The sequence below is a fragment of the Loxodonta africana genome, chromosome 15, assembly GCF_030014295.1.
Source record: "Loxodonta africana isolate mLoxAfr1 chromosome 15, mLoxAfr1.hap2, whole genome shotgun sequence".
NCBI lineage: Eukaryota > Metazoa > Chordata > Mammalia > Proboscidea > Elephantidae > Loxodonta > Loxodonta africana.
In genome coordinates, this window is record NC_087356.1 from 16,511,191 (window position 1) to 16,525,451 (window position 14,261).

The following is a 14,261-nucleotide window of genomic DNA, read 5'->3' on the forward strand; positions in this document are numbered from 1 at the left end:
GTTCCGAATGTCTCAGCCAAGCAAATGAGCCCGTGTAGCTGCTACAGCATTTGAGGAACAAAGGAGTTATTAGCCTGACTTGGGAAGACTGGCAGGAAGTGCCCACCTATCTATCCATAACCTGCAGGAAGACCTAGATATGCCCAGACTCAACTATTTGTTTCTCTATCAATAGCTCCATTATAGAGTTCAAGTGGGGCCCTGATGGCATAGTGGTTAAGTGTTTGGCTGCTAATGACAACCATTAGCAGTTCAAACCCACCAACCACTCCTTGGAGTTAAAGTGGAATTTCTGCTTGTATTGATAAACATTTTGAAACAGTTTTATATTTGTTTTACAAAGTAACTTGATTTTGGTATTTTGCCTTTTTAAAATTATTATTATGACATTAGTTGGGAGACTTAATGGCAATTGCAAAAACTGATTCTCTTTGATCTTTTAGGAGACTAGGTGGGTGAGATGGAGAAAAAATGAGCAGAGCACCTGTGTCATAAATTAGAGAAACTCAGATAACAAGTTCCTAGACTCTGAAAAAGAAAAAAAATGCTTTGAAAAATCTGTTTCTAGTCTAAATGCTAACTTGAAAAGATAAGACTTTTTGTGGCCCTTTTGTTTTTATGAGGTTTTTCTTTTTTTCCTTAAAAAGCCTAGATTCAGTTAAATATAGACATTTTCATAGTATCTGGTTCAAGAATAAAATGAACTATTTTAGAGGACTCCGGGAAGGGCCAAGCTTATTAACCTAGGATTGAGTTCATAAAGGCTGTTTGTAAGCTGATAGTGCTGTGACTAAGATCTGCACACATTATCAGTTTACAAACAGCCTCACCAAATCCAAATGGTTCACGCGTCCCAACAAGGGGTTTTATGTGTATGCGAAGGTTAATTTTATTCTCGCAGTGTTAAAATGTAACATCCCTTCCCATGTGACTTGCAAACTGTATTCCTCCCAAACCCAGGTCTTGCCACACCCTCTCTTCTTCCGCAGCTCAGAATTGTGGCAATGCAAAGTACATCCAATGTATAATATTCCCGTATGCAGACCTGCAGGGACTGAGTCTTCTGAGGACTTCCTCCATTTAAGGGGTCTCTCATTCTCTGTGAATGAGGTATGAGGATTTTTAAAACCCAGTTCTTATCGCTAAGTTCCTTCTTCCGAGGTTTATGATTCTAGGCGCTGTTAAAGCAAAGGCCACTGGAGTACCACCTACTCCGCCTGCTGTAGCAGTTGACAGAGCTGCAGCTTTCCTGCAGATGGGAGAACTTTTGTCCTGTGATGATTTCCAACCTGTCTTAATCCCTCTGTGTTAGAATACCTGACTCCCTGGTGTGGCCTACTGAAGACCTTACTCGCGCCCATAAAAAGGTCCTTGGTTTTTCATGTAGATAGCATTCCACTGCCTACTTTGTACTCAGTGATGAGTGGGGATCTGTGTCTTCTCCCTCCTGTCCCCCTCTTACACATACACCTTCCCACACATGCACCCTCCCCGAAACAGGAATGAATGCACTACCAAAGAGGAGCTGCAATAGCCGCCTCCTGATCTCAACCCAAGTGTCTGCCTTAAATGTTTTTGAGTACAGAATACACATTTGTTGGGAACTGTAAATGCTGGCATTGGAAGGCATACCTTATACCTGCCTGACCTCACCTGGTACAGTAGCTCCCTCCCCTTGGTCACAGCTCTGCTCTCTGATATTACCAAGCACTTTAGACGGTAATGTTAGAGAATGTGTGGACACTAACCACTGCGGTATAGAATAACTTAACAGCAAAAAGCCTCAGGGTTTAGAATTGAAATCCATTTACGAGCTCTGATCTTAGGCAAGTCACATAACCTCTGAGCCTTATCATGTAATCCTCCCCCAAACGATATGAAGTTGTTCTCTCTCTCTGTCTCTCTTTGAGTGGCACAAATTGTTTGCACTGGGCTGTAAACCAAAACGTTGGCAGTTCAATCCACCCAACAGTGCTGCATAAGAAAGGCCTGGCAATCTACTTCCGTAAAGATTACAGCCATTGAAAACCCTATGCCCAGTTCTACTCTGAAACACATAGGGTTGCCACGAGTCGCAATCGACTCAAGAGCAACAGGTTTATATGAGATAGTATATGATGTATAGTATAGTACCTGGCATACAGCAGGTGTTTAATATATGTTAGTTCCTTTGGTCCTCCATGCCCCATAATCTTCTACAGACTTAAGACCATACTTGTTCCCAAAACACCTTCCATATTGCTGGGGATGTACTTTGTGGAAATGTGGCAATGGGGTGCACTGGGCTCCCGTTTGGCAACTTCCCCAGTAGGAGAAGAAGCGGGGGAGGACAGAAGAGGTCAAAATGGACTTAAAAAAAAATTTTTTTTGTACTTTTCTTTAAATTTTATTTTAGATAAAGGTTTACAGAACAAATTAGTTTCTCATCAAACAGTACACACATTGTTCTATGACATTGGTTAACAACCTTACAACATGTCAACACTCTCGCTTCTCCACCCTGGGTTCCCTATTACCAGCTTTCCTGTTCCCTCCTGCCTTCCAGTCCTTACCCCAGGCCTGGTGCACCTTTCAGTCTTGTTTTGTTCCATGGGCCTATTCGATCTTTGGCTGAAGGGTGAACCACAGGAGTGACTTCGTTACTGAGCTGAAAGGGCGTCTCGGGCCCATATTCTCAGGGTTTCTCCAGTCTCTGTCAGGCCAGCAAGTCTGGTCTTTCTTTTTGAGTTAGAATTTTGTTCTACATTTTTCTCCAGCTCTGTCCGGGACCCTCTATTGTGATCCCTGTCAGAGCAGTCAGTGGTGGTCGCCGGGCAACACCTAGTTATGCTGGACTCCAGTCTGGTGGAGGCCGTGGTAGATGTGGTCCATTAGTCCTTTGGACTAATCTTTCCCTTGTGTCTTTAGTTTTCTTCATTCTTCCTTGCTCCTGAAGGGGTGAGACCAGTGGAGTATCCTAGGTGGCCGCTCACAGGCTTTTAAGGCCCCAGGCGCTACTCACCAAAGTAGAATGTAGAACATATTTGTTATAAACTATGTTATGCCAGTTGAGCTAGGTATTCCCCAGGATCATGTTTCCCACAGCTCTCAGCCCAGAAATTTGGCCCCTCAGGGAGTTTGGATGTGTCTATGGAGATATCATGACCTTGCCTCGTAGAATCACACTTTCTTTTATCTTAGAAATGTCTGTTCTAGAAGCCCAAGGAATGGGCAGATCTCAGCTCTGTATTTTCTCACGTGTGTGGAGAATGAACCATTAGTACAAAATGAGGATCATGGAATTTTTCTGGATTCTCAATTGTAACGAGAATAACAAACATAATAACGAAATGTAATATATGAAATCTAAAGTGAATTATTTGTCTACATTTTAAATTTCTCCAGGTAGGCAGGGTTGTGTACGATGAATCACCAAAATTTTTGCCCCCTTGGAGGAAAAAAATTGTTTGACTTTTAACTTGGAAGCCTAATAATTGCTGTTATTTCTGTTGTCGCTGTTGCAATGCCGCATTTATTCAGCAGCAGTTAAGACTCAGTGCCTTGAATCCTTGATCCAAGGAGGGAATTGAGATGACTTTGTCTCCTGCTGCTTGCACTGACTTCTGTCCATTCCCTTTCCTCCGTTCAGACTACTGGTGCCTGGATGACCTGTACCGGGAGATGGTGAAGCGCTATGTGGAAATAGTTGAGAAGCTTCCAGGGCATCGGCCAGACCCAGCTACTATTGAAGGCTGCTCACAGTTGAAGCCAGATAACTATCTCCTCGCCTGGCACACACCTTTCAATGAAAAGGGTCAGAGGAAATCATTTATTCTCACTTTAAACTTGTGTTGCTCTGTTCCCCTCTGTAACACTAACCAATTACCAACCAATCTCTTCTGTCATTCCAACTAACCCCACCTTACATTCCAGATTTGCTTGAGGCGACAAGGGATTTGCCAAAAATTCTTTTGCAGGGCAGTATGTCCTTTTCTAAGTCAGCCCTGCCCTTTTTGGCATCTATTTAAAGAAAGCCTGCCCACTTGGCACTGAGCTTCCCCAACAGGATTTTTGTCATCAATTCCCTGGTTTATTTTAAGGAGTGTTTTCCACCACTTTCCCTGTAAGTTTGTATTTTTTTCCACAACGTCAAGAAAAACATGCACCCCCTGCATACCTGTCTCTATGACGCTTCGATGTGGCTACGGTGGTGCTGTTATTTAGGTACAAGTAGTTCCCGGATCATGACCGAGTTCCCTTCCTAAGTCTGCCTTTAAGTCAAATTTGTATGTAAATCAGAACAGCTAGGTTCGTATGTAACGTCAGTTCATCAAATGTTTGTCTTAGTATATAGCACATAGTGTACCCTTCTATACATAAAAAGCACTAACAAAATACTTCCAGATACACTAAAACATATTTAACATAGTAATAGTGTAATAATAATAAAAATGTTTTGATGTGCATCACAAAATGGCACCTCTTTTTTACTAAGAACCATTGTACGAACCTCAAATTTTTAATATAATAGGCTTTATGGGGATTGGTTCGTAACTACGGGTTGTTTGTAAGTCAGAGGTTCCTAACCCGGGACTGCCTGTAGCCATAGTCTCCGTCTCTTAGAAACTCCTTCTCTTCCTAAGGTCCTGGACTTGTGCCCTCTGTGTTTTATATTAGGAGGCTAAATGGCTTCAGAGCTGCTGTGTTGTTTAGCACAAAATTATCAGGTCTGCTTCTTCCGTAGTCCCTCCCTAAATGGCTCTTTCAGGCTGAAGAACGTGGTTGGACTCCTGTTTCCTAGGCAGAAAAAGAAAACTCACATAGGCTAAAAGGAGTGTCCCTGAGCTGAAATGCATTCTCTGAAAACTTAGCAGAGACACAGGTCTCTATGAGAACCCAAAGAGTGAGAGGGCAAAGAAATGGTAGAGGAGCCAGAACAGCCACCAAGTGTAAACTAAGAGGAACAAATGAGCTGGGCTCACAAGAGGAAGTTTGTGCATGTGTAGGTTGATTACCAACCTGGAAAAGCCTCACCTCTGAGCTCTGTCCTCAGTGGTGTGGTAGAAATGCACCGAACTTCATTCTGAAAGGGTGTAAAAATGGTACCACCTCTTTGAAGGGAAATTTGGCGTTATCTAGCAAAATGTTTAAGTGTGCATGGCCTTTGATCTGGTAATTCTACTTCCAGAAACTCTAAAGACCCATAATGACTATGTATTAAAGCAAGTGCACAAAGATAAATTAAAAAGGATGTTCTTTGTGGCATTGTTTTTATGTAAAGAATATTCTGAGACTGGAAACAGCCTAAATGTCCATCAGTAGGAGAATGGTGACATTAATTACGGTGCATCTATACAACAGAATACTATGCAGCCATTAAAAAGAGTAAAGCAGATCTATGTGTACTGACATATGAAAGGATCTCTAAGATAGATTAGGTAAAAAAAGCAAGATGCAAATTAGTGTGTCTAGTACATACTCTGTATACAACAAGGGTATAAATAGATAGTTATCCCCACTCACATTTGTACTGCCTAGAAATTTTCTCTAAGCACAATCAAGAATCTTCACAGTGGGGAGGGAGAATTACTGGGTTTTGTTTGTTTATTTTGTGTGTGTGTGTTTAGGATTATTTTTCACTTCACGCTCTTCTCTTTTAGTTTTTCTTTACCACGTACATGTATAACTTCATAATAAAAATTTAATTAAAAAAATGTCTTAAAGAATACAACTTAAAATCAGATAACCTGGTTTCTAACTTAAGTTCTGATACAGCTTTGTGATACTGGGCAGGTCATTTGCCATTTTAAGACTATGTTTTCTCTTCTTTAAAAATGGAATACTAATGCCACCATTGTCTACCCTATAGAGAAGGATCAGAAGAAGGAAAGTATACCAAAGTCCTTTCAAAGCTACATAATGCTATGCAAATGCAGTTGTTATTGCTGCTTTTTGTTTCCCTCTTAATTACCAAGGACCTTCTCTTTATCTTCTTTAACAAGCCTAAATGTTTATGTGCCTAATAATAGACCTTCAAAATATATGAAGCAAAAACTGATAAAACTGCAAGGAGAAATAGACGAATCCATAATGGTAGAAGAGGTATTAATCTAAGATCTCAAATCAATGACCTCAGCTTTGAATTTAAGAAACTGGGAAAAGAAGAGTAAATTAAACCCAAAGAAAGCAGAAGGAAGGAAATAATAAGGATCAGAGTGGAAATCAATGACAAAACAGAAAGACAGTAGGGAAAGTCAAGGAAACCAAAAGCTCGGTCTTTAAAAAGTTTTTTTTTTTTTTTAATTTGATTATTTTTTAGCTAGATTAATTAGGAAAAAAAAAAAAGACAGATTACCAGTATCAAAAATGAGAGAGGTGACATTACTATGGACATCAAAAGAAAAAAAAAAAAAAAAGGACATTAAAAACTCTAAGCCAATTAATTTTACTATTTTTGACAAAATGACCAAATTCCTTGAAAGATGCAAACTACCAACATTTACGCAATGAGAAATAGATCATCTAAATAGCATTATATCCATTAAAGAAGTTAAATTTGTAGGTAAAACCTTCCTACAAAGAAAAATCCATGTCTAGATGGCTTCATGGGGGAATTCTACCCAACATTTAAGGAAGAAATAATTCCAGCTGTGCACAACTCACAAGAAACTGAAGAGTGGGAATACTTCCCAAATTCATTCTTCTTCTCTTCAGAAGATGCCCCTTTTTTTTTTTGTAAATATACCTATCATTTTTGCAAGTTCAACTCTTTACAGGTGTACAACTTATTGATAGCAATGGCAATAATTGGCTATGTTCAGACAACTCTTAAAAGAGTGAAAAGGCAAGCCACAAATTGGATAAAATATTTGCAAAGCTTATATCTGATAAAGGACTTGAATCCAGAATGTATAAAAGCTCTTAAATAATAATAAGATGTAATAAGAATAATTAGATACGTTAATAGTAAAAACGTAAGGAACCCAAAACAAAAACGAGTGAAAGATTTAAACAGACAGTTCACCAAAGGAGATTTACAGATGACAAATAAGCACTCTTAAACTTGCTCAAAGTCATTAGTCATTTGAAAAATGCAAATTAAAACCAAAATATCACTATATCCCTAATAAACACCCCAAAAAACCCATTCCTTTGAGTCGATTTTGACTCATAGCGACTCTATAGGATAGGGAAGAACTGCCCCATAGAGTTTCCAAGGAGCATCTGGTAGATTTGAACTGCTGACCTTTTGGTTAGCAGTCATAGCTCTTAACCACTGCACCACCAGGGCTTCCATGTACCTAATAGAATCACTAAAATTAAACAAAGATTGATCATAGCAAACGTTGTAAGGATGTGGTGGAGCTGCTAGTGGGGGTGTGAAATGGTGCAATCACTTTGGAAATCAGTGTGACAGTTTTTTTTTTGTTTTTTTTTTAAATCAAACTTTTACCTACCGTATGATCCAGACATTCCACTCCTAAGTATTTACCCAAGAGAAAAGAAAGCTTACATCTGTATGATTGTAAAGACATAGTTATAAATGTTCATAGCATCTTTATTTGTAATAGCCCCAAACTTGAAACAATTCAAATGTCCATCAACAGGTAAATGGGTAAACAAATTGTCGTATACCCGTATAACTATTTGGCGATAAAAAGGAATGAACTATTGATACAACAACATGGATGAATCTCAAAATAGTTATTCCAAGTGAAAGAAGCCAGGAAAAAAGCAATACATTCTGTATGATTCCACTTACAGAAAACTCTAGAAAATGCAAACTAACCTCTGCTGCCAGATCAATGGTTCCTGGGAAGGGGCAAGAAGATGAGATTACAAAGGCGCATGGGGGATGATAGATACATTTACTACCTTTATTTAGGTGATGGTTTCAAAGGTATATATATATATATATACACACACACACACACACACACACATATGTATAAAACAAAACAAAACAAAAAAAGCCAAACCCATTTGCATCGAGTCCATGGCAACTCATAGTGACCCTACAGAACAAAGTAGAACTGCCCCACAGAGTTTCCAAGGAGGGGCTGGTGGATTCGAACTGCCAACCTTTGGTTAGCAACCATAGCACTTAACCATTACGCCACCAGGGTTTCCATATATGTATGTGTATATATATATATGTATGTATGTATGTCAAAACATATCACTTGTACACTTTAAGTACGTACAGTCTACTATTCGTCAATTACAACTCCTTGAAGTTGTTTTAAAAGAAAAGATGTATATATGCTTGAAAGTATACCGTGTATACAATCCTGTCCTCTACATTTTTCCCAACTAGCATTATCTGATGAGCATTTTCCCATGCCACTAAAAATTCTTTTTTTAATGGCTAGATAATATTTCAACATAAGGATAGGTCATAATTTATTTAATCTCTTTTCTGTTGTTAGGCATATGAGTCCTTTGCCTAGTTTTGACACATTTAAATGACACTACGATGAACATGGAGGAGCCCTGGTGGTGCAGTGGTTAAGGGCTTGGCTGCCAACCAGAAGGTCAGCGCCAGTTGGAGCCTACCAGCGGCTCCATGGAACAAAGATGTGGCAGTAGGCTTCCTATAGATTGGAAACCCTATGGGGCACTTCGACTCTCTCCTACATGGTCGCTACGAATTGAAATCGACTTGACAGCACACAACAACAGCATGATGAACTGTTATTACATACATTTTTTCAAATTATTTATGAAAGCTAGATTCCCAGAGGTGGAATTATTAGGGGCAAAGGTCTAAATTCAGGTATTTTCATTTTTTATGCAGGTTCAGGATTTGGGGCCGCCACCAAAGCAATGTGCATCGGGATGCGATACTGGAAGGCTGATCGGTTGGAAACACTTATTGAAGTTAGCATCGAGTGTGGAAGGATGACGCATAACCACCCTACAGGTAACCCTGGAGTTGGGTCAGTTGTCAGGGCCATACAACCTAAACGGTGTGTGTCTTTAAACACAAGAGAACCCCCAACCCTGTGTTTGCCAGGTGCCTATTTTGTAATTCTCCACCCCAGCTGTACTTGCTCACTCTTGTTACCCAATGTTCTGGACTAGAAATCTTATGGGGTCACATCAGTTTTGTTTTTGTTTGTTTGTTTGTTTGCTTATTTACTGTGGGACTTGGAGTTTTTTTTGTTTTGTTTTTTAATCTTCAGCTTGCTGAAGTTCTGTTTTCAGCCTAAAGCAGGATTGGTGATGAGCGTGGTGATGTCGGGGAAGTTGTGCAAGTGAAAGGATTCTTACTGGTTTCAAGATCTTTTGTATTAGAAAAACAGAAAGAGGAAAGCACCAGTTACCTGAATGAAGCTAGGGTTGAGGTAATGGGAATGAGAGGTTATACTGTATTTTCAATAAGGAAGCTGAATCCAGCAGCTCCTCACTGTTTTCCTGCTAGGTGCTGAGTCCTAGGCTAGGGAGCTTTTGCGTCCCCTGTGGCATGATGATCAGGCACAGCCATGGATTGACTTATGTCCCCCCAAAAATGTATCAGTTTGACTGCGCCACGATTCCCGGTATTGTGTGATTTTCCTCTATGTTGTAAATCCTACCTCTATGATGTTAATGAGGGAGGATGGGTGGCAGTTGTATTAGTGAGGCAGGAGGATTGTGTCTTGAGACAATCTCTTGAGATGTCAAAGAAAGAAGTGAGCAGAGAGACAGGGAACCTCATACCACCAAGAAAGCAGTGCCAGGAGCAGAGCGTGTCCTTTGGACCTGGAGCCCCTGCGCAGAGAAGCTCCTAGTCCGGGGGAAGATTGGTGAGAAGGCTGACAGAGAGAGAAAGGCTTCCCCTGGAGCTGACACCCTGAGTTTGGACTTTTAGCCTACTTCACTGTGAAGAAATAAATCTCTCTTTGTTAAAGCCATCCACTTACAGTATTTCTGTTATAGTGCTAGATGACTAAAACAGGGACATACCCTTTGAGCCGTACCTGCTGGGTTCATATCCCAGCTCCACCACTTTTTCTATGTGAGCTGAATTATTTATTTAAACTACCTATGGCTCGGTTTCCCCATCTGTAATACAGGGGTGAATATGATGATAATAATCATACCTACCTATTGGATTTAATCCATGTGAGGAGAAAATGAGTTACATGATAAATAAAACCTGTGAAAACAGTGCGTACCATGTTCGGCAGAATGTAGGTCAGCTATTTTCTGTTATTTCTCCCTTTCACCAAGTGTCTGTCAGACAGAGGAAAACAGGATCCTCCACGGGAGAGGGCAAACGAGCGAGTGCCCCAAGACCTGCTTGGGGACATGACTTAGAAAGACTTAGTAGGTGGCTCATTCAGCTTATAATTTAAAAAAAGAAAAACGACTTGAAACTCTTACACCTCTAATCAGCCCTTAAATCACAGCAACACAGATGGGTGTGCTCCACCCAATTCCACACATAGTCCCCAGGCTGCCAGCTGCTCTCTGGTGACCTGTTTCCCTTTCAAGGTTACCCTTAATGCTCATTTCAACTGAGTGTCACTCACTGAGAGGAGGAGAGGGGTCACTCTGTACCCTCCTAGAAAGCACCACCTAAGCAGACGAGAACAGTAGTCATTGAAATGGCATTTGCTAAAACTAAAAAACCAGGGCAGTGTTTATGGAGAGGCCTTTCTGCTGAGGGTGTGTGACAAAATATACCAAATGAGTTCACCTTTGTTTATGACAGCCTGAGTACCATCTCAGCAAAGAAATGTGTTAAATACTTTAAAGTTAAGAGGCCCCAAGCCAAGCCCAAAGTTAAGAGGAGAGATATGTAATTCAGCCAGTTGTCAAAACCTTAGATAGTTAGAAAGGGGCAAATGCCGGGCATTTACTAACTGGTTCAACGTAAATTAAATTAAAAACAAAAAATCTTCAAACATGAAAATATCGAACATTTGGAAAACAATGTATCGAGTGCAAGAATTTGGATTGGGGATTTAACTTCTAAAAAGTTTGCTAACATATTGCCCACTCTTACTAAAGAAATGTTATTTCACATGTTAAAGAGTTAAATAATTTATGTATTTCTAGGATAATGATGGAAAATGTTTTAAGGGTTCAATTGTAGTCATTAATATTTGGAAGTACTTTTTAACTCCATGCCCTTTTTCAATTTTCAAAGAACCTTTAGCAGCAAGTGTTGCTATTTTTATTACAGCATGCATTTGTCCAGGACTCCAGAGCTAAAATATTCCTCACGAGGAAGCAGAGCAATGGCATGAGAGTCAGGACAGTAATTAGAGCCTGGAAATCTGAAAATGAGACTATTTTTGGTCCATTAACTCTAATCTCTTGGCTCTAGAAATGATCCATAACTGATTCCTCTAACAGTGTCCCCCCCACCCCACCCACCCCCCTCAGAAGGAAAGCTTGTCAATTGTGCAATAGACTTTACTGGATGGGATGGGAATCTGTAGAGCTACCATGTTTTGAGTGCCAGTTTACTAAGTATCAGACCCTTGGTTAGGCACTTTCTATGCTTAAATAATTTAGTCCTCACAATAACCATTACAAAGTGGGTATTATTATCCCCATTTTACAGATGAGGAAATCAAAGTTCAAAATGCACTAAATAACTTGCCCAGGGTTTTACATCTCATAAACAATGAAACCAGAATTTGAATAGATTCAAAGCTCATTTTCTTTTATTTACAATTGTAAATGTAAATTGTATAGTCTCTCAAATATTGTTACTTTGCTTCATTCACATAGACCAAATCAACGTGGTCACCTAAAATTAAGTTACATAATCTCTCACTGCCTCAAGCTTCTCATCCAAGTTCATGGAGATAATTATAATGTCTACCTCACAAGGTTGTGGTAAGAATTAAAGAAGTTACACAAGTTAGAATAGTGCCTGGCACATGGTAACAGCTCAATACTTGTTGATTGTTATGGTTGTTGTTAGGTGCCATTGAGTTGATTCTGACTCACAGTGACCCTTAGGTACCACCACAGAACCAAACACTGCCCTTCCTGTGCCGTCCTCACAATCATTGTTATGCTTGAGCCCATTGTTGCAGCCACTGTGTCAATCCATCTCATTAAGCGCCTTCCTCTTTTTCACTGACCCTCTACTTTACCAGTGTAGACGGCCTTCTCGAGGGACCGGCCCCTCCTGATAACATGTCTAAGGTACGTGAGACGAAGTCTTGCCATCCTCAGTTCTAAGGAGCACCCTGGCTATACTTCTTCCAAGACATACTTGTTTGTTCTTTGGCAGTCCACAGTATATTCAATGTTCTTTGCCAACACCATAATTCAAAGGTGTCAGTTCTTCTTCAGCCTTCCTTATTCATTGCCCAGCTTTCCCATACATGTGAGGTGACTGAAAATACCATGGGTCAGGGGCACCTTAGTCCTCAAGGTGACATCTTTGCTTTTTAACACTTTAAAGAGGTCTTTGCAGCAGATTTGCCCAATACAATACGGCATTTAATTTCTTGAATGCTGCTTCCATGGGCATTGATTGTGGATTCAAGTAAAATGAAATCCTTGACAACTTCAATCTTTTCTCCGCTTATCGTGATGTTGCTGATTGGTGCAGTGGTGAGGATTTTTGTTTTCTTTATTTTGAGGTGTAATCCATACTGAAGGCTATAGCCTTTGATCTCCATCAATAGGTGATTCAAGTCCTCTTCACTTTCAGCCAGCAAGATTGTGTCACAGTGGTTAAAGTGCTCGGCTGCTAACCTAGAGGTAAGCGGTTCGAACCCACCAGCCACCCCGTGGAAGAAAGATGGGGTAGTCTGCTTGCAAAAAGATTTACAGCCTTGGAAACCTCATGGGGCAGTTCTTTATTGTTGTTACTACTAGTAGTAATAACAAAATGGTCTTATTTCCTTGAAAACAGGCAGATTCTATATAGGAAATGGTACCATCAAGATTTCCATGACTGTCCGGCTAGCGCTGGGGGATTTTTTTGTTTTGTTATTACTGGGATAGTTATGAATAATTTCCATTAGTCTTACTTAAAGCTTATGTCTACTGTATTCCACAGTAGCTTCCAGTAAGGCCAAAGCAGCTGGAATGTACCTGGCAAAGGCCATTAACCTGGACCTGTTTCATGGGTACTGACTAACCCTAAGGACGCACCCCGCCTGCTCCCCGCAGTGTGTCACCAAACAACTTTTTTTTAATTGTACTTTAGATAAAGGTTTACAGAGCAAAGTAGTTTCTCATTGAACAGTTAATGCACATATTGTTTTGTGACAACATAAAGAAAACAACTTCAAGTACCTGATCAACAGATGACACTAGGGAAAATAATGTCCTGCTGTATGATGGGCAACACTTAAAAAAAATTTTTTTTAATTGAACTTTAGATGAAGGTTTACAAAACAAACTAGTTCCTCATCAGCACACACATTGTTGTATGACATCGGTTAACAACCCCATGACATGTCAACACTCTCCCTTCTCAACCCTGGGTTCCCTATTACCAGCTTTCCTGTTCTTTCCTGCCTTCTAGTCCCTGCCCCAGTATGGTGTCCCCCTATAGTCTTGTTTTGTTTCATGGGTCTGTTCAGTCTTTGACTGAAGGGTAAACCTCAGGAGTGGCCTCATTACTGAGGTGAAAGGGTGTCCAGGGGCCATACTCTCAGGGCTTCTCCAGTCTCTGTTAGACCAGCATGTCTGGTATTTCTTTCTGAGTTAGAATTTTGTTCTACATTTTTCTCCAGCTCTGTCCAAGACCCTCCATTGTGATCCCCGTCAGAGCAGTCAGTGGTGGTAGCCAGGCACCCTCTAGTTGCGCTGGACTCAGTCTGGTGGAGGCCGTGGTAGTTGTGGTCCATTAGTCCTTTGGTTCGATCTTTCCCTTAACATTTACAACTTTTAAATGAAATTTGAGGAAGAAAAGTATACTGGACTTCCCACTTGTTTCCTTCCTTTCCTCAGGGTTGGTTTGCTGAAGGCAGTCTTCAGCTCTACCTGCCTACCTGGAATGTTGATGATGCTAGTCCTCCAAGCCTTAAATCATGCATTAACAATGTCTTGTGTTTTTAAAAATCATGTTTTTTTTTTCAGTAAACATAGTTTTAAAATTCGACATACCAAATTAAAAAAAAAAAAAAGCGAAACCCGATAATTTGAATCTAAGTACTTATAAAGAAACTTATCTATTACTAGTAGCAAGTCCAAAAATAAAATGAGAACAGGCCCCAACACCAAATTTAGTAGCAGGAGTTGAGTTCACCAGAGAGAACTGTATGAGGAATGATGTTGTTGTTGTTTTTGTGTGTTGTCTAGTCAATTACTACTAACAG

At 40.2% G+C, this 14,261-nt stretch overlaps 1 protein-coding gene across 1 annotated transcript in view; it reads left to right on the top strand.

Moving 5' to 3' along the window:
• The window catches only part of ADPRHL1 (ADP-ribosylhydrolase like 1), a 29,433-nt gene that overhangs the window by 5,135 nt on the left and 10,037 nt on the right, over positions 1-14,261 (top strand). Inside the window, exons 2-3 of the mRNA XM_003413629.3 lie at positions 3,629-3,793; positions 8,777-8,902. Coding sequence (XP_003413677.1) covers positions 3,629-3,793; positions 8,777-8,902 — 291 coding nt within the window. The remainder of the gene's footprint in view (positions 1-3,628; positions 3,794-8,776; positions 8,903-14,261) is intronic.